General features: G+C 46.5%; 1 protein-coding gene across 1 annotated transcript in view; it reads left to right on the top strand.

The window, feature by feature from the left end:
* ZCWPW1 (zinc finger CW-type and PWWP domain containing 1) overlaps window positions 1–21,091 on the top strand; it is a 645,937-nt gene that overhangs the window by 25,860 nt on the left and 598,986 nt on the right. Inside the window, exon 2 of the mRNA XM_086945720.1 lies at window positions 15,144–15,222. Coding sequence (XP_086801846.1) covers window positions 15,144–15,222 — 79 coding nt within the window. The remainder of the gene's footprint in view (window positions 1–15,143; window positions 15,223–21,091) is intronic.

The raw sequence follows: 21,091 nt of genomic DNA, 5'->3' as shown, positions 1-21,091 counted from the left end.
CATCATGGGAAGGAGTTGGAACAAAGCCCAACCCTTTATTGAGCACCCTTTCTTCATCCAGTGTTAGCTGATGGTCGGATAGATTGACCACGATGCTTTTCATACTGGTCTCTTCCCTCTGTTCCGCGTTTGTCGTGGGGAGAATGTTTGCCATTGTGGTAGGGGTTGATTGCTGCGTCCTTTTCCTCTGCCTTGTTGTCCGGGTCCCTTGTTTGTTGCTTGTCCCTGTTCTAAAAAATTCCCAATAATGTACTCAGATCTGGGTTGGAAGCCTCAGGTTGATTAAATCTCACTCTGTTAGTACTTGTTCCTGGTTCGGGCTCTTCTTCACTGGACGTGTTATCAAATGTCCAGTTTGATGGTGTTCGCCGCTGTTGTTGATGCCTGGCTCTTCTCCCTCTTCTCGCCCCTCCAAATTGTTGTTGTTGTTCTTGGGCAGGCTGGTAGTGTGATTCGTTTATATAGGGAAATGCCCATTCGTGTGTGTAGCGCTGTAAATTGCGCTGTAGCCCCCTGAATTTTTTGGGTCACCATATATTGTTTATATTCATCTAGGTCTTCTTTGATTTTTTGTAGATGTTCTTTTGCGTCAGTAAAGCTACTATCTCGACTAATGGTCTCAAGATCAACAATCTCTTTTAACACCTCTTCACTTAACCTCTGGGCTGTACTAATTATGAGGATCAACCAATCTCTGGTACATTTATTTGCGATATAACTCCAGTCACAACGGAACTGTTTGTCATCAAGGAAGATGCGCGGTTCGATCCTAACTATTAAGCTTGCAGGTGAGGCTCCAGCTTGATAATACTCAGACATCAGAGCCCCATGCAGAGCAATTCTTATGTGTTTTGTCTTCAAATTGCTCAATTTCTCCCATTCTTCCCTTATTGTGTTGTTACCTGTTAAGGGATTATCTTCAAACAGTGAGGGACCCGCTAAAATAGCGGCAATTTGTTCGTCCGTAAAAGCCAGACAATTTTTGTCCATTCTGAGATTACAGACCTATTTAAGGTTTGACTGTGCAGCAGGAATGGTGGATATTATGCAGGGTTTGCCAACCTCGAATAAAAATCAGAGTTGAAAATAGGGCTGATTAGAAGTACTCTCACGGCTGAGCCGCCGTAGACAACGTGGAAACAAAAGGGGAGTCTAGAGGTAAAGAGAAAACTAGGACACCCTCCACTCAAAAAGTCATCAAGACACAAATGTCCTAGTTTTCAAGGCCATTCCCATCTATGGATCTGCAGACATCACTAGTTGTATATTAAATACACCAGAAAATCTCTTATCATAGAGATGTTAGAATAAAAGATGTCTCAGTCTATTGTCCTTATAAAAACAGCCTGACTCTGATAGACACACTTAGACCAACACAAAACCCACAATCACCTTAAATGACAACAGAAAAAGGTGAGGAAGGCGAGATGGCACCTCACGGTCGCACCACCAATGGGACCCCTGGCTGGTACTCATCAGGATGGCCCTGTTCTCATCATTGGTGCCATCAAGCCTTAACGGAAACGTGTCTTAAACCCAAAGCAAAAGACAGTGAGTGGTGCAGTGGACACAACTTATATGTGACGAAACTAACAACATTAAACATTTAACATATAATTTACTGTGCAACTAGGACAAAAAACTTTACTCATGTTCCTTTTTGTGTTGCATACAGTACACACATAAACATAAAAAGAAGGATGTGAATACTACCAATCGATTCACACCCTACTTACAGCCGACATGTTTCATTGCCTTGGTTTCTATCATAATGTGAAAACATAAGTGGGGTTGGCTCTGATCAGCAAAGCTGAGCCTATACAACAAGTAACAAAAGAAGTGCCAGTGCTGATGATATTTATTCAATTATCACTCTTAACATCCACACCAAGAAAGCTAATTCAAAATGGGGTATTTGCTCATTACTCGCAATTTTTATTTTTGAAGATTAACAATTTTTACAAAGTTTTTCTATTTTATAAAAAGAGAAGCATATAATAAATGAGGATACATCAACAAACCACATTCAATAGAAACTTCATGCATTCTAAGCCTTCAATCATATCACAATCAACACAGCATTCGTCACATTCATATCTCAATCAGTCATACCACATACTACCACTATAGTAAAACAAAAGCTATACTGGATCTGCACAAATTATACAAGCATTTAGTACAATTTAAAGAAGTCACATTCCTATCTGTTGATGAATTTAGAATCATTCATTAGAACTTAATACAGTAAAAGGTAATGTACATAGGATGGTGAGAAATCAGGGAGAAAAAATGCCCCCTAGATACTCAAGCAGACCAGTAGAACAATGGCCTACGCGTTTCAAATCCCCTATTGGTCGTCAGGGATTCTCATCAGGGCCTCATACACTGTAAGTAGAGAGAGGAAAGAGACATAACAGAGAATATTTTAGAAAAATGGTGAAGGAAAAGTTATTTAGAATTGCACATCAGCAGTCTAACAATATAGGCATGCACCTAAAAGAAACAATCATTATCAATGAGCCATTCAAACGCCAGAAGATTGGAGGCGTGGGAACAAGGGGGCCAACTATTGTTCCAGGTAGGGGTTTAAAACACGTGTGAATAATACTTACTAACCAATTGACTGAATATGTGGTCTAAGGAAGTCATAGAATGGAGGCTTCTCTGGAGTGAAATGACCTAAAAAATCAGAAACCGCTAAGTAAGGTTCCAGCATACGTACGTTTGAACAAGAAGCAAAGAACTGGTTGCGCCAGGAAATATTAAACTTGCAAAAAGTACCAAAATGGCTAAACACCAGAGATACATTCATAAGAGCCAAGTTACTAGGGATCTTGTCTGGCATCAGCTGGGCGCTAACAGGACTATTTGCTGGACCCTACACTGGTAAGAACTGTTATTAATATTGAAGCGGATACCTTTGTGAATTGAGGGCAACCGCCAAAAATGAAGAGCTATGGCGTGGATGGAGAGAAGGAGACGCTTCGTGTTTCAATTTGGTATTTTCTACTCGCCTGGTTTAATATTCTGGAAGGGAATTTTATCTGCGAGAAATGAAAGAAAGATTTTTATATGAGTCTCGCTAAGCTTTTTCCGTTCAGAAATGCATGAACAATGTTAGACATTAGCCTCACCTTCGAAGACTGATGTCGGTTTCCGTAGCGTGTTTATGGAGGCAGCGTCAGCACATACCAATTCAGTCGGCGTGTGCTGAAAGAATTAAAAGAATACGCCAAAGTCAATAATTATATTGTACCGTGTGCTCAAGGACACTCAGGCGTGGCCAAGGCCAGAAATGTCCGGTGACAGGGGTGTTTACCTTAGGACTTTGATCCAGCAGGGTTACTCTGCAGCTGAGTAGCCGGGCGTTACTTTATCGCGCAGACGCATTAACGGCGGGCAAGGGGCAGCGTCAGCACATCCCCGTGTAGTCGGAGATTGCTACAAAAATAAATGGTAACGGGGAAACCATCAGAAGGTTAAAGACTTGTCGGGCAACGAGTACCCTGGGAGAATAGAACTAGACAAGAAACGTATAAAAATAAGGCACAAGTGCGGGAAAAATTACCTTAAGGAGTCAATCCCACACGGTCCCTCCACAGTCTGTCGGCGTGTAACGGAGCGCTATTCTCTCGCGCAGGCGCGTTTGAGAGAACAACGATGGTCGCCTTTATAAGGGGAGTGTACCGGTGTAGCAAATAGGAGGCTGTGACGTGTTAGCTGGGGGCGGGGATTGGATGAAATGAACTACAGCACAGTACTAGATAGTGCTGTAAAATGAGAGACGGGCAAATTTGTATTATTTAACAAGCGAGATAACCCTACATGTGCATCCAGGTAATAATAGGGACACACCACGGGGAATTGTAAGTTTGGCCACAGAATCAGTAGTTCCAAGAGAAGGTTCCTAAGAACCAGAGGGAGAAAGGCGTTTGGATATGCATTGATCAAAGTTTGAAAATTTCTGATAGCTCATTCAAACCTGACACCGCGGTGTCAGGTTTGAATGAGCTATCAGAAATTTTCTCTACTGTTTAGAAATGGCTTCGGATGTCACATGACTACCGCAACCAATCCAGGGTCACGAATATCGGCAAACTAAACCCCAAATAGACCGGCTGAGAACTCTTCCGGTGTTCGAGTGCTGAGAAGACGCCGGACGATCACTCTCTATCGGTAATCTTCCAATGGGCCGTGCTATAGTTAACTGTGAAAGGCAAGCATTGAACTACAGGTATAAGGACGCTCTCTGAATGTATAACCCCTGTTTGTCTGGTTGTTTTATGTAGCAACTGAACTGAAGGGAGATTGGATCACGCTCACCTATGGGGGCTGTATTCCTGTTTTAAAATTCCTCTTAGCTGGTATGAGAGGCAAGGCTAACTGAAGGGTAACTATTATTTATAACAGCATGGCTGTTTGACTGTACAAAGTATCTTTGTGTATTAAACAGGGGTGGACAGCCGGTAACCTCGACCATGTTTGTTTTTTATTACAGCACGCAAAGCTCAGTGTCCTTTGCAGTGGCATTTAAATTGGTTTGCCCTGAGGAAATTGCCTGATAGAAACCAAGGCAATGAAACATGTCAGCTGTAAGTAGGGTGTGAATCGATTGGTAGTATTCACATCCTTCTTTTTATGTTTATGTGTGTACTGTATGCAACACAAAAAGGAACATGAGTAAAGATTTTTGTCCTAGTTGCACAGTTAATTATATGTTAAATGTTTAATGTTGTTAGTTTCGTCACATATAAGTTGTGTCCACTGCACCACTCACTGTCTTTTGCTTTGGGTTTAAGACACGTTTCCGTTAAGGCTTGATGGCACCAATGATGAGAACAGGGCCATCCTGGTGAGTACCAGCCAGGGGTCCCATTGGTGGTGCGCCCGTGAGGTGCCATATCGCCTTCCTCACCTTTTTCTGTTGTCATTTAAGGTGATTGTGGGTTTTGTGTTGGTCTAAGTGTGTCTATCAAAGTCGGGCTGTTTTTATAAGGGCAATAGACTGAGACATCTTTTATTCTAACATCTCTATGATAAGAGATTTTCTGGTGTAATTAATATACAACTAGTGATGTCTGCAGATCCATAGATGAGAATTGCCTTGAAAACTAGGACATTTGTGTCTTGATGGCTCCAATCCTGGATCCAGCATCGCCAACAGCCGACACCATCGTGGGACAGCTCGCACCTCCAGCCTGGTCGCCGACAAGGCCTCCTGGTCCGTGTGACTGCAGAGTCCAGCGTCACCCACTCACCTGATCGCATTGACTTCATCCGGTGCCATCCTGGTGCCCACACAATCACTGGCTAGTGATTGAGAACTGAGTCCCCTCTGCTTTCAGGTCGTCTCCATCACCGATCCAGCCTTGGATCACACCGAACATCTTCACTGGTCGCCTGCCAGCAACATCTTCTTTCAGGCTCCATAGACTACAACGAGGATTCCCGACGTCATTTGAACCCTATGCAGCCGCAGCCCCTGGCTAGGTAACCCGAGCATTTCGGTGCTCCAGCGTAGGTTCACTATCCTAGTGTCCAGATCCTTTTTCGTTTTTAGTCTACCTAGTCGGATTCGTCCGGAAACAGTAACTTTAGAATTACTAGCATCCATAGACTTTGTCCCGCATCCCGCGTAGGAGTACACACTCTGCACCCGAGTTCCCTAGGCCTCCTGCTCCTAACCTTAGGGTCCAGTAAAGTAGTCCTAGCGGTCCTGAAGCCTCTGGATCGTGTTACTTACCTGCTAGTATTTCGCATTCCACTTTTAGAGTATATGGTTTTTCGTGCCCCTCGGGCATTTGTGTTATTTGTGCAACTTGCAGTATTTTCTTAAGAGTTTTGTATTGTGCTTAGCTCCCTGATTCATAAAGAGTTCAGGGTAGACTTGTTATTAATAAATATACTTTATTTTTATAACAACTTGTGTGGTGTCCTTTCACTTGGTGTTCAAGGGGTATATGTGATGGTAAAACAGCTGGCTTAACACGCCCTCTAGAGTTTAGCCTAAAGACTGCTCTTGTCCATGCTACTAGGATAGCTGGTCTATAAGGTTGACTTACAACCAATCATCAATAAGGGTTGTTTGGAATGATACAAAGTGATCACTAGAATAGTGGACACTATATATCAGGCCAACTTCTCACAGGTGCCCCTAATCTGCTGATCGGGGGTTCCTGTGGACAGGGGGCCCTTTGGGGTCCACTGGCCTCCCTGACCTCTACAGCCCTGGGCTGACTGAGGCAGGGTAGAGAGGGGCAGGTTACATGCTCCAGACTGGGTCCCACCTTGGAAGGGTCCACTGACCTCAGGGGCTCTGTCAGGCTAGGCCTGACTACCTCTGGGGCAGTTCCTTCACAAGGGGTAGGGTCAGTTCCCTGAGGAGGCTGACTCTCACCTAATGTTGGGTGGGAGGGAGACTTTTCTTCCTCCCCATTGCTCTCTGTCTGAGTGGTGTGATCCTTTGTTTCTGGCTTCACAACACTAAAATCTGTTTGAGTTTGGGCTGTGACCATCACAGCCCTACCAACCTTTTCAGGAAGGAACTCTGTTTGGGTGTGGGCTGTGACCATCACAGCCCTTCCAACCTCTTAAGGAAGACATTTTTCCTGTGCCTGGGCTGTGGCTACCACAGCCCCACTAACCTTTTCTGGATGGCCTACCATTCTGGAATGAGTATCTTGCTCTACCTCAGCCCAGGCTGAGATCTCTAAATCATTCCCCAGTAGACAATCTACAGTCAAGTTTGTAGTCACTGCCACTCTCTTGGGGCCAGTGACACCTCCCCTGCTGAGATTTACTACTGCCATGGGATGATCTTTCTGCACTCCATCAATGTTGATCACCTGATAGGTGAACCCAGGTAAAAGTTGTCCTGAGGGAACTAGACTGTCAGTCACCATAGTGATGCTAGCCCCTGTGTCTCTATAGGATTGAACTTTCTGGCCATTGATGAGGGGCTCCTGTCTGTACTTTCCCAAAGTGTTGGGACAAGCAGTGAAGTTGGCAACCCCCATGCCATTTTCACAGACAAGAGTAGCTGTGGTAGGGGACCTGGTTGTGCCAGAGTCCACCTGAGTTCCCCAAGTAAACCCAGCCAAATTCTTGGGGGCACTCCCACCACCTGGGGGATTACTACTAGTAGTAACAGGAGGTGTTGGAGTGTTACTTGGAGGAATATTTTCCTTATTGCTGGCTTTGGGGCAACTGCTGTCAGTCTTCCAGTGGCCAGGCTTTTTACAAGCATGGCAATAAGGTTTCTTAACTGTAGAGGAAGGATTTTGGGACCCACCCCCATCATTGGAATTTTGTGGCCCTGGGGAAGTCTTGTTTTTAGCTTTATCCCCACCTTTCTCTTGAGGCTTGGTAGAATCTTTCTTCTGGTCAACACCCTGATTTTTAGGCCTAATCCTGGTTCTGACCCATTTGTCTGCCTTCTTACCCAATTCTTGTGGAGAGGTCAGATCAGAGTCCACCAGGTGCTGGTGTAGAAGCTGGTTTTGACAATTACTAAGGATCTGCTCCCTCATAATCAAATTATACAATCCTGTATAGTCATGTACTTTGCTGCCCAATAACCAGCCCTCCAGAGCCTTAGTAGCACAATCTACAAAATCAGTCCAGTCCTGAGTCTGTATCTTCTGGGTATCTATGAACATTAACCTGTACTGTTCAGTGGTTAAGCCAAACCCATCAATCAGAGCACTCTTCAGGACAGAGTTTTTGTTAGCATCCCCATCACTAACTGTGAGGAGCTTATCTCTACCTTTTTCTGAAAAGGAGAGCCATAAGATTGCTGCCCACTGACTTTGGGGTACCTGCTTCACTTTGCAGGCCCTCTCCAAAGCAGATATCCATTTGTGGATGTCATCCCCTTCTTTGTAGGGGGCACAATCTTGCTTAGGTTTCTATTCTCATAGGACCTATCTTTATCCTTAGGGATATTGTTGCCACCAGTGGATTCTAACCCACTCTGTCTATGCTCTCTAGCACGAGCAAGCTTCTCTTTGGCCAGGGCAACCTCAAGTTCCTGTCTCTCAATCCCAAGAGCAGCATCTCTCATTTTGTCCTCATGTTCGTTTCTCTGAGGGGAGGTCATCCCTCTCTGAGCATGGCCATGAGAGCCATTTGAAGCATGAGATTGGAAAGAGTCCCTGGGATCTTCCTCTTCTCTGCCTCTGGTTAGGCCCACTTGGGGGTCTGTATGGGGGCTGTCCATATTGACTCCCATGTATGCTTAAGTTAGCCTGACTAAGTCTTCTGACTAAGACCTGGCTGTTTGTCTCAAGATCAGAATCATCTCCTTCTTCCCCATCTTCTTCTTCCTCATCTGGTACTGGAGTATCAGTGTTATCATCTGAGGAGGGAAAGAGTTCATCTTCACTGCCTGTGTCACTGTCTTAAGTGGCTGTTGAGCATCATACTCTTCTAAGAGCTCAACCAGGAACTTGAGGGTAGGGTTTGAACCCTGTTTTAGCCTTCTAGAAGTACACAATTGTCTCAATTCTTGAAAAGCTAAGGCTTCATATCTCGAAGCAGTCCTCAAGGGATCTACTTCTGCAGGCAGAGGACCACTGGGGTTCCCTGTCTGAGACATAGTTTCTAGTCAGGTGGGGTGGTGCACCTACCTACACTATATGTTTTTACAAATAACCTCTCTAGGGGTTGTAGTCAGGATGTGCTAGGCCCAGGCTCTACAACAGCTAAGTTCAGTAGAACTTAAATATACTAAGACTTGTTTTTATTATGTACCTACAGGTACCTGTGTGATCTTTCAAATGATATCTCAAGATTACAAGTGGTAAAACAACAGCAAGCTCTAATCCCAACCGCTGCACACCAATGTGAGATGTTGGCCGGTATATGATGTTCACTATTCTAGTGAACACCTTGCACCAGTCCAACCAACCCTTATGGTGATGGTTGTAAAGTCAACCTTATAGACCAGCTATCCTAGAGGTAGCATGGACAGAACAGTCTTAGGCTAAAAGACTCTTAAGGGCGTGTAAAGCCAGCTGTTTTACCATATGTAACCCGTTGAATATCAAATGAAAGGACACCACACAGAATATATATAAAATATATATGTATTTATTTACCGACACACTCCTCTGAACTCTTTATGAGATCAGAGGCAAAAGCACATAACAAGTTACACTCAGAAATACTTTAAATAGCACAATTTACAGTTAGGCCCTAGGGGCGCGTAAAACCATAAACTAAGTAAGTGGTATAAGAACCACGACTCAGGAAAGGAGAAAGCCTAGGGTCTAGGGAATTGCTGGGGCTACACTATCCGCCCCTTAGGTTAGGAGTAGGAGGCCCACAGGCAGCGCGTGCAGAGTCCGTACTCTCACGCGAGAGTCAATAGAAAGTCAATAGAAACGTAAAAGGTAAGTAAATGAAGATTTAGGACACTTCCGGTCTAGCTAGACGGTTACAACTAAAAACCTAGACACTTGGATAGTCAATAGCCTTGAGAGCACCGAAGTACTCGCGTTACCTCACCCACAGGAAGCGGGTGCATAGGTGTGAAGATGTGTCGGGTTTCGCCGTTTAAGTCAATGGAGCCTGTGAAGAAAGATGCTGCAGGCGACCAGGAGGAAGATGTCCGTGTGGATCCAAGGGTGAATCGGAGTTGAAGAGACCTGAAAGCAGAGGGGACAGAGTCTAGGTCACTGGCCAGTGACCGGGTGGAACCAGGAAGGAACCAGACATCGTCGAGGAGCAATCAGGTGCTGGGGTGAAGCTTGTTGTTGCAGCCTCGTGGACCAGGAGGTGTCGAGGACGACCAGGTGCTGGAGAGGAGCTGTCCCATGAAGCGTCTCGCAGATGGAGGGGTCGGCTTCAAGATCGGAGCCAACAAGCCTAAGCAAAGGCAACCCACGCAGGATACACAAGGAGCATCTGGTGCAGACCAGGAGGGTCTTAGGGACTTCACCTTTGCAGGGAAGCAAGTGCCAGTCTGGAGCAACCAGACCAGCGGTGGAGTTTCAAAAAAGGATCGTCGCCAGCGGGCCAGCAACGGGACAACACGGGACAACACGTCGAGCAGAACACAAACAGGAGGGCCCCACGCACATCTCGTGGAGTGTGGAGGGCTGGTCTTCGGTGCAGGTGGAGCTCGGTGTCGGGGTGTCTCAGTCCCCAGTGCACAGCTTTGAGGAGGCCTCAGGAGCTGCGCTGTTAGCAAGTTGAAGACGTTCCAAGTTACCTGCTTCCACGGGTCCCGACGCTTTCCACGGGGCTCAGCTGTGCTGGAGTCGTGCAGTGGGATCAGAGGGATCCGGGAGTCGAGGTCTTGTCAGGCTCTGTGCTCGGGTTACGGCGGGAACGGGGACAAAGCAAGCTGTCGAGTTGCTGGATGGTGCCTGGTTGCCCAGGGTGGTCACTCCTTGACCACAAAGGAGATTTCTTCAGTCTTCAGTCTTCAGTTGAATGTCGAAGGGTCCAGAGTTTCGTCTTCAGTCGATTCTAGGATTAATCTAATTTCTCCTGGGTCAGCTCCTACCTTTATTCAACTAAAGGGGGCTGGTTAGCTCACTAGGGGCCTGATGTAGGTCAATCTAATTTACCACTTCTAAAATACCGAATTATACCTATTTGGTATTTAAGAAGTGGTAAATTAGAGGGAGGGAAATGTAGGTAATTCTGATTCGGTAAATACCGAATCTGTAAGATTCTGTATTTACCGATTCTGTAAATACCGAATCGGTATCCCCCATTGATTCCTATGGGCCTTGAAGCCCATAGGAATCAATGTGGAATAAGGGTGCAGGGGGTATCACTTTGACACCCTCTAGCACCCCAATTACAGGCTTGTGTGTCATGTGGCACACATACATGCCCTAAGGGCATGTCTGTGTGTCACATGGCACAGGTGTGCATGCACAGATGTGCATGCACACCTGGATTCGGTATTTTACCACCCAATTGGATTGGGTGGTAAAATACCGACTCTTGAAGGCCTGTGGCACTCTTCAGAGTGTCACCTACATCTCTATTTACCGATTCTGTACATTTACTGATTCGGTATTTTACCGAATCGGTAAATGTAGAGAATCGGTAAAATTACTGAATCTGTACTTATGTAGCCCCCTACATAAGAAAACCATAATACCGGTCGGAAACGGCCGAATTCGGCCGTTTCCGACCGGTATTAGGGCTCCTACATCGGGCCCTAGGTCCCTCCTATGGGTGGGACCAGGAAGGGGGGTGGTTACACCCCTTTCCTTTGTCCAGTTTCGCGGCAGAGCTGGGGCTGGAGTGCCCCAGCAACCGGTTTGAACTGGGGTACGCATGGAGCACCTAGAGTGCTCCAGGCAGTGTCTGATTCCATTCAGCCCTCCCTGTCCCAATACATATCCTCCTGTCTGGGGTGGTGCTCGCACCTCCCCAATCAGTAAACCTATTGTCCAAACCTCCGTGACTGGAAGGACTCCCAGCAGCAGGAGGTCAAACTTGTGTCTGTGGCAGCAGCATCCATTTTGTGATGATGGGGCTCTGGTTAACTTTAACCGGGATAGTCAGAACTAACATGTCTTCTCCCTCTAGAAGAGTCGGAATGCTACCCCCATTGCCAGAATTGGCGAGGGGGTAGTATTCAAAAGTGTATGACACCTTACACGACATGTTTTGATAAAGCCAACCAAAGTTGGCATTAACCGCGAGGATTATAATGCACTTAAGAGTATATGGTATGGCAATATCATAGAACAGCTATAAGGACATGGTTCCAAAAGCTGCAGACAGGCTCAGCTCATGCTAGTGCACCATCTCACACATAACCAAGCACTCTGCCTCCAGGATTGTTAAAACCTGCCATAGGAGTGGCTTATAGGTTACTATGTGTCTATATGCAAGTAGGTATAGGAATACTACACCTAAGCAAGGGGTGGTTACACAACCTTGCCCCAGCTGAGTGATCAGCCAGTTGTGTCTATTTGAGTGGCCATCCAGGGGTGGCATAATACATGCTGCAGCCCCTGGTAGGCCTTGGTTACACCTATGCCCTGAGTACCTATGTTACACTTCTACAGGGGCTGACAAGGTGAACCTATTCCCAATCGTGTATGTACCTCGAGTACATGGAGTCCATTTTACAGAGAGAGCACATAGCCTGGGCTCCTGACTAGCAGGATCCCAGGCCAACTAAGTTGAAAACCAGCTAAACACTAGGCAAAAAGTTTGGGGCAACCATAGTCAGGTATCCACCTTCCTACACCTCTGTCTAGCTGGAGATTCCTTACCAGCCCTCCCATCCTCCCCTCTTTGTGAACAGATTTCTCTGCTTAGGGTGACTCTTGAAGGTCCTTAGTGTCTGCACACTGTTCCAGTAGCATTCTGTTGTTGCTCCGAGCTTCTGTTACGGAATTGTCAGAAAAAGAAAATGATATCAGCGTGCTAGGGTGGCTTCAATATGGGCATGACGCATGTCACTTCCGGCACACAGAGGTAATGCTCAAGATTTTCCAGATCCATTCTGATGCCTGGGTTTTATTTTAAGGTAAGGAAACTGCAGCTAAATAGAGTCTTTACCGAAGGAAAGTGGCTTGTTCTTCTCATTCATTCATTCTTTCTATATTTCGGTTCAAAAGAGCCATAAAAGATCATAATAATAACATTTCAAATAAAACAACCCATCCTTATTACATAAATTGCTTTTTTAAAAACACTAGTGCATACAAGATAAAATACCACATACGTTTCCAAGAAGGGTATGTGTGGCTAAGCAAAAGGATACTCACCTTAAATGCGTTTTTGGATATGAACTATATAAAGTGCAAGGTGCATAATAAATATTACAATCAAAATACTTGGTTTAAATAAAGTTGGTCTAAGACTACAGTATCACAAATATACAGTTAATCATAATCAATTATAGTTCAATAGATAAAACATGATCAAATAGACAGACGGTAAAATTCAACCTTAAAATGTTAACCTCTCCTTCTCCTTACATGGTTCATGGCAAGTAGAAATCTAATTGCGCCAAATACAATAAGTTTGAGCTATCTGATTTTAGTATTCTTAGAGCCGCCAGAAATCTCTAGGTGACAAACTCAGAATCAGCGTCTTTATCCATTTCCTCCTAGAGGGGACACATAAAGTACTAAAAAATAAAATGTGTGAGATGTCTTCCTCTGCATCTAACGAGCGGAGTGAGCATTTAGATTCCTTTTCCGCTATTTGTTGAGATGATCACTTAGATGCGAATGAATTTATCTGGTGGATCTCATATCTACACTTCAAAAAGAGGGTTTTGGCTAACTGTGGTTGAATTTCGTGGTTCTTCTCATAACTAGCAGAGTGGACAAGGGTGGAACTACAGTGCCTGGAGGACAGATTTTGAGTGCGGAAACAATGTCCCTGAATATGGGATAAAACCTAGAAAATTGAAGGGCGTAGAAAATTAAGGGCTAGATGTAGGTAAATAGTATTTACCGATTCAAAAATACCGAATTTTACCGATTCGGTATTTTCGAATCGGTAAATGCAATTTGGCTAAAAATTCGGTATTTACCGAATCGGTATTTACCAATTCGGTAATTGCCATTTATTACTATGGGCCTGGAGGCCCATAGGAATGAATGTCAATTACCGAATCGGTAAATACAGATTCGGTAAAAGAGGGAAAGATTCAAGGGTGGCATGGTGTCACATTGACACCCTGTTGCACCCCTGAATAGTGCTTGTGTGCACATGTGGCACACATACATGCCCTAAGGGCATGTATGTCTGCCACATGGCACTGGTGTAAATGCACAGATTTGCATTTACAGAGGTATTCGTTATTTACCACCAACTAATAGTTGGTGGTCAATAACGAATCCTTAATGCACAGAAGCACTCTTCAAAGTGCTTCCTACGTGTCATTTACCGATTCGGTAAAAACCGAATCGGTAAATGATGATTTGGTAAATACCGAATCGGTAAACACCGATTCCGTATTTACCGAATCTGTAAATTGGCCCCCTACATAACCAAAGCCTATTACCTGTCGGTAACGGCCGAAATTTGTTAATCTCGACCCGTTACCGACCGGCAATAGCCGTCCTTCATCTGGCCCTTGGGGCTAAATGTAGGTAATTTAGACTTACCAATTCGAAAATACCGAATTTTACCGATTCGTTATTTTTGAATCAGTAAATGCAATGTAGGTAATTATTCGGTAAAAAGTACTGAATCGTTAAGATTCAGTATTTACTGAATCAGTAATTACCGATTCCGTAAAATTGGAAAAAAGTCAAGGGTGGCTAGGTGTCACTTTCACACCCTGCTGCACCCCTGATTAGTGCTTGTGTGCACATGTGGCACACATACATGCCCTAAGGGCATGTATGTCTGTCACATGGTACAGGTGTAAGTGCACATATTTGCATTTACATAGGAACTATTAGTTGGTGGTAAATAACGAATCCTTAAAGCCGTACTGAATCGGTAAATGATGATTCGGTAAATACCGAATCGGTAAAAAAACCTCCTACATAGGAAAAGTCTATTACCGGTCGGTAACGGTCGAATTCGGCCGTTACCGACCGGTAATAGCCTCTCTACATCTGGCCCTTGGTTCTTCATTTGTTTGGTTAAGGACTCCTAGATTGATGTTGCTAAATATTCAAGCAAGCAAATAAATTCACAGAACATACCATTGGTGAAGAACTACATTTATAGGTAGGTGTCCATTGTTACAGTTCAGTAACTTCTAGGTTCTGCTGTTGGCAAATGTGACAGATTTATTAACACACATGCACTAAAAATAAGTGTCATTATCAACATTTTTATGTTTTTAAAAATAGTTTTAGTTGCCTTGAAGTCATTGCTTTTTATAGGTGGCACAAATATATAGCAGGCTTTCTGACAGCATGTAACGACAGCACCTGTGGTGAACATGTTAAAAGACAAATCTACAAAAATTGCAGTGGTTGACTTAGAGCCACCTTTCACCATAATCCCTCTTGTCAGCTTTCTAATTAGTGTTGTGTCTTTGCCACAAGTGGATGCATTTGAAATGATTGTTAAACTTAATGAACAATTGGCATGAACAGCCAATTTACTGGTAGATGGCTGTTCTCTGCCTATTTGTCATGCTTGAAACTGTAAGTGTTCTTATTCTCATCAAGTATTTGCTCATCTATTACTAGGAACAGTATCATCTCACCGATTCAGAGTACGAGGAGCTCTTTCAGCATGTGTTGCAAAAATCCATTAAGGACTGCATGGGTATGTTAAATTTGATTGGCTTATATCTATCCTCTCTTGTGTTTTTTTATTTCTGGTTATCTGATCAAATTCTTTCCTCTCTTTTTTGCCATGAATGTTACATTTCTTACCGTCTTAGGTAGTGGTATATTTTAGGCTGTTTTTCTGTGGCATTTGTGTCTCCCACGGAGTGAACCCAGTGACAAAAAATACCTATTGTCTCTAGAATCAGATACCGCTAAGAGCACTCTGATTTGCCTAGTACCTTCTTTTTAGGCTTTGGTGTTTAAAGGATAACCAGATCCAAAAGAGCTATTTCTGTGTTTTGCCTTTCTTCCGGGAGGCCGTACTGTCTTATGTGATACAGAAAACACTTTAGCAGCTGTAAACAAGCAATACAGGCTAGTTTAATTAATTTACTTACAAAACTGTAAATATACTTAAAATACAGAACTTTCACTAGAAAACCTTTTTTTGTTTCCACCAACTTTTTTTTAAGGGAATAAGGTGAAGGAAAATAAGACAGTTTAGCCATGTAGGATGTAACTATAATGTATTGAAAACTGTCACTACACCTTTTATGGTTTCAATTTCTTTATTGAATTTAAGTAGCGCTAGACATGTAACGGGTGGACGCTCACCAGACGAGATAATTACAACAAAATACTGTACCCGCAACTCCCCCCCCACTCACCCACCCAACCAACCCGATCCTGGTTGCTTGTACAAAGATAAGAAAATAGAGCCATTCCCTCGCAACACCCCCCCCCCCCCCCGACACACACCAGCGGTTCTATATGTAGGCTGTGGCCGACCGATAGGCGGAGTAAGTGTAAGTACTTAGGGCAAGTAAGTTCACAAAATTCTGTCATGAGGAAGGTTAAGAAGGGTTTCCAGAGCCTTGGTGAGGGTGATTCGCTCCATCCCCATTATATACCAGAGTCTGTGTAGCCAGCCTCGATTAGTAGGGTTATTTCTAGTGCCCCAGTGCGTTAATATGGTCTGAAGGGCCGCTAGAAGCGCTAAACCTATCTGTCTTCCTCTGCAGAACTTTAGTGGAAAGGTAAGTGAGCTGGGGCGGCCTAGAAGGATATATGCCAGGAATCTAGGGATTTCTGTTTCTAGGTGTGTGTCTATGTCCATTCGGACCGGAGCACAGAAAGTAGCTAATTCTCTTCCTGGGGATCCTCATCAATAGACAAAAGCACTGAATATTCCTGCCCATGTGCGGGGACCCCGGAAATAAAAAAATTATATATGAAAAACGTATATATGCAGCTCTAAATATAAATATATATATTTATAAATGCAAAAAAGGAGAGAACTCTGGGTAGTTCCCAATTTTAGGTGGAAGGCAGCTCCTGTATAGAGCACCCTCAACACCAGCGACACTCTACATTTGCTCAGCTCAAATGTCTGCTTTTCTATCAAAGTCTTTAAGCATAGATTTAGCACAGTGCTATCCACGCCGAGCTGTAAAATTACATAAGCCATTTATCACTCCAGTCACAATATTACAGCTTTGAATTGGTATAATACCACCCAAGCCAACCTGAAATGAAAAAAAGCAACCCCTGACACGTCATTCATTCGGTTTCGTCTGCGACATCGTCTTTCGCCGTGGCCCCTTGGGCGTGGCTCGCCGGCTGGTAGATCCTTCAGTTTGTCTCCGAGGCCCTGTCCTACTTCCGCTGCGGGCGCAGTCTCCCCCGCGACATGCACCTGTCTCCTCCCTTCCTGCTGCTTCCCGGCACTGAGGCGACCAAGGCCCAAATGACAGCCTTCGCTGTGGCTCCGTTCCTCCACCTCCTGAGACGTCCGCGGATCCCTTGCCTCACGCTGGGACTTCCGTGGAGTCGCCGGCGGCTCCGGCTTCAGGTCGTAGGAGGGTGGTGTCCTCAAGGTGTAACCCTTCAGGGCTCCCGTCTTCGGCGCCTAGCGTCCCTGCCTCGCTGCAAATCTTTACGGGGCTCCCTGTGGCGTCGAAGGTGATCGCCGGGACTCCGGGCTTGCCCCCGAGTCTCCCTTGTTCCTCTGAGCAGGTGGCTGCCTCACCAGAGGTCTAGCCGGCGCCGGGAGCCTTCCCCTCGGCTCCTGTGGAGTCGCGGGTGGAGGCCGGGACCTGGGGCGCCTTCCCGAGTCAAATCCAGTCCTCGACGCGGGCGGACGCCCCGTCTGAGGCCAAGCCGGCACCTTTTCGGCGCCGTTCCGGCGTTGACCTCGCCCCATTCTTCTGGAGAAAACATGGTGGCAGAAGTCGACCCGGCGCCACGGATACCCTCACCGGCGCCGGTCGACGTCAATCAGATGACGATGGTGGACTCCACTGAGCCGCGCCGGCATTGGGTTCTGGATTAGTCTCCTGATGTCCGTTCTTCACCAGAGGTCTGTCACCTGTTGGTGTGTTCCTCCCAGGAGACAGGGTGCCTTGTTATTGCCTTTTCACCGGCATCTTCAAGAGAAGGCTCTTCGCCGCCCCACGGCCTAAATCCTCAAATCCTTCTCTCCGTGGCTCGCGGCTGGCATCTCCACCGGCCTCTCTGCCTTCCCCTGGGGCCCCTCAGGTTCCCCATTCATCTGTAGATCCTCCTCTATTCCAGGGCTGGCCGCTCCCCCCTGGACTTGGGGATGGGCGGCTCAGTCTACAACCGTCACCCATGGAGGAATTACTTTCCCCTCCGCTGCGCCCTACTGAGGCCAGTGTTGCCTTTATTCGGGCTATTTCCACAGCTTCTGGTATTCTGAGGATGGGTGAACCTGTCTCTCCATTTTCTACATACAACCTCTTGGAGATTCTCCACCAGGGCCCTGGTGAACGGGAGTTGTTCCTTCCTTTTGAAGCGTCACTCCTAATTCTCTTATGGGGGCTTGGAGGTGCCCTGCCACAGGTGATCCAGTGCCTCAGGCACTACTGCATCGCCATCGTCCTGCTCCCCACGACCCCGTCTGTCTTTCTTTCCACCCTTCTACCCAAGGCGCTCTTCTGTGGAATGCCTTTCCGTGCTTGCCTGTGGTGTTGTTTCCTCCATCTCGGGGGGCACGGTGGTTAGATTCATGGGAGGGTAATATCTTCGCTTCTTCCAGTGCTGCCTTGCGTGTGCGTAACACTTTGTGTGTGTTGACCAGGGCTACTTCCAGCCTGTGGGACTTTGTGGAGTCCCTTCTTTCTCATGTCTCTCATGAGGGTGCCCGTGCTGATCTGCGGGGCCATGTGTTGGAGTGTAGGGAGTTGGCCATGTTTATTCTTTGTGCGGTCTTGGATATTGCCGATGCCCTCGGCCGTGCTATGGCCACTTCTGCGGCTCACCGTTGCCATGCTTGGCTACGTGATGCTGTTTTTCCTGAAAATATTAGAAAGCATCTGGTTGACCTACCTTTTGACAGGGTCCTTCTGTTTAATACTCATGCTGACTGCGCCATTCAGCGTCTTCTTGTGGGGCTCTGTCCTCCTCCTCCTCCTCCTCCTCCTCCTCCTCCTCCTCCTCCTCCTCCTCCTCAGTAGGTTGGTTTGCTGATCCTCCAGGTCTTGGTGGGAGGCGCTATCCCACTTGCTCCTGGTATTTGGTTTTTGGAGTGGCTGTTACACTTTTCTTTGAGGGTTACTGTGCCCTCGGGGTCCTTGGTTGGCCCCTCTCTTCAGTTAGCTGCTGGTTCGGCCCCCTTTTTTGGTAAGGATGTGCCTTTTGGCTGATTACTAAGCCTTCTGTGGTTTCTGCCGATTTTCTCCTCTCATGCAGGATTGTTTTTTCCCCTAAGAGTGGTTCCCATGCTTTCTTGGGACGTGTCCCACCCTATGTGGGGTACATGTAGCTATTGTATAGCCCTGTCTCACGCTTAGAGGGTGTCGACTCCCCCTTGTGGGTTAATCAGTGTTCCTGGTGTTGCTGTATTACGATGCTGCGGTCTTTGGTCCTTACTGGGGCATGGCTTGGCCATCTACGGCGTTGTGCTGCAGTGTTTTTGCCCTTTGCCTGCCGTTTGGTCTGGTTCTCTGTCTGGTGTTTCTGAGGGAACGGTTTCCTGTGTTGACGGCCTGGTCCGTCCTACTTGTTTCTCCTCGTATCTTCTAGCTGATCGCACTTCTTCGCGGGTCGGTTATGTCCGGGGCGGTCTCCTTTAGGGGTTGTTCGGGACGTTTTACTAGCCTTGCATTTAGTTTCGCGGCGTTTGTCAGCGGCTGGCTGCCCCCGCCTGCTCTTCTGTTCTGTGGCAGGAGGACCTTGGCGTGGGCCCTTGGCTCCTGATTACGTTCTTATTCTTCCGCCTGCCTTACTGCTCAGGCACCGTTCTGTCTTGTCTGTTGACTTCAAACTGTGATGGGCTCGGCTGCCCTCTTCACTGGGTATGTTTCCTGGTGGAGGGCTTTGCCGTGCTTCTGCCTCTTCTCCTTGGATTCTGTAGATTGCTCTTCTTCCTCTGTATTCCTCTGTTTTACCTGTACCTCTGGGGTTTCAGGTGGTGGTCCCTGGTACGTTGACTGGGCTTGGGGGGTTCTGGCCTCCTTCATATTGCCTTTGCTTTCTTCTGTTGGTGAAGGCTGGATTTCCTCTTTGTCGTTCTAACACATCCCCTGTGGGGCAGGTGTTCCTCCACGATGCTGAGGTTCTCTTCAGCTTAGGGCCTGTGACTCATCCCCTGTTGCGGTGGGCTGGGCTATTTTTCCCTGTCCTCTTGACTGGTCCCCTTTCGGGGGTCTTGTGCGCGTCTGAGCTGGAGAGGTCTTCTCGCAGACCCTCCTCCCCATTGGGTATGGCTTGGGTATCTATTCTACGTTAAGGAATCTGCGGCTAGTAGTCTCTATCAGATGTACGAGTTACTTACCTTTGGTAATGATGTATCTGGTAGAGACGATTCTAGTCACAGATTCCTTCACCACCTGCCCTTCCTCCCTGTTTGTGCGAGGTCCCTTCTCGGTCTTCTGCACTCGCCTGCTTCAGGGCGGAGGTCCTATGCGAGTGCCTTTTTCTTACTCCCTCCCTAGGGGGATGCTCGCCTTGTTGTTGCTCCATTCCTTCCTTTCTGGTGATTGGTTGGCGAATGCCTGGGTACCTCTGCGCCCATGCATTTGGTTTCCAATGTAGGGTTCGTTTGTGCTCTGCTTCCTTGTGTTGCTTGCACTTCTGACTCTTACAATCCTTGGGGTTGTGGTCCCCTGGCTGGGTCTCGACCCTCAGTTCTTTTTAGGCGATCCTTCTGCTGGTGTTGTTGGGGGATGACTTGTCATTGCTCTTCTATTCTGGCCTTGGAACCCTTCTTGGCTCCGGGCGGTGGCTGCAGACTTCTTGCTGTGCACTTTTTCACATTCTTTCTGTCTCCAGGGAAGCGGTCATGTTGGTTACAGGCTTGCTTACAGTAGCTGCGCTCTATTCTTTCATTCCATGACTTGGTGACTTAGTGCCTGGCAATATTCTGGATGGTGCTGTTCCTCACCATTTGTTTATTTTCCATCTGTATAGCTGGGTTTTCACGCACTGTTCCAGTATTCTCACAGTTTTGTTAGTGATGGCTCCACTTGGAAAAGTTCTCCAAAGAAAACTGACGTAGGCGAGCCGGGGTAGTACTTATGTATTCTTGCTGGAGTCATGAACGCGGACGAGGTCAGGGTGGAGTCACGTGGTGCCGTCGCACCGGCGCACAGGGATGCTGTGGCAGAAAAGTTTTTCCGGATCCAGTCTCACGCCTGGGGGTAATTTTACGTTTAAGAATCTGCGCCTAGAATCGTGTCTACCAGATACATCGTTGCCGGAGGTAAGTAACCCGTACATCTAGCAGTTTAGTGTCCACTGGTCATCCTAATTCAGCAGACAGGCCTGCACAAACACAGGGAAGAAAATCTCCTCCTGCATGCTCTCCGGAGGGACGAGGGAGGCAAAGGTCACCTTCTATCCAC

Source organism: Lissotriton vulgaris, chromosome 12 (assembly GCF_964263255.1).
Source record: "Lissotriton vulgaris chromosome 12, aLisVul1.2, whole genome shotgun sequence".
Taxonomy (NCBI): domain Eukaryota; kingdom Metazoa; phylum Chordata; class Amphibia; order Caudata; family Salamandridae; genus Lissotriton; species Lissotriton vulgaris.
The sequence above is the reverse complement of the archived record's forward strand: the minus strand, read 5'-3'. Positions and strand labels throughout refer to the sequence as shown.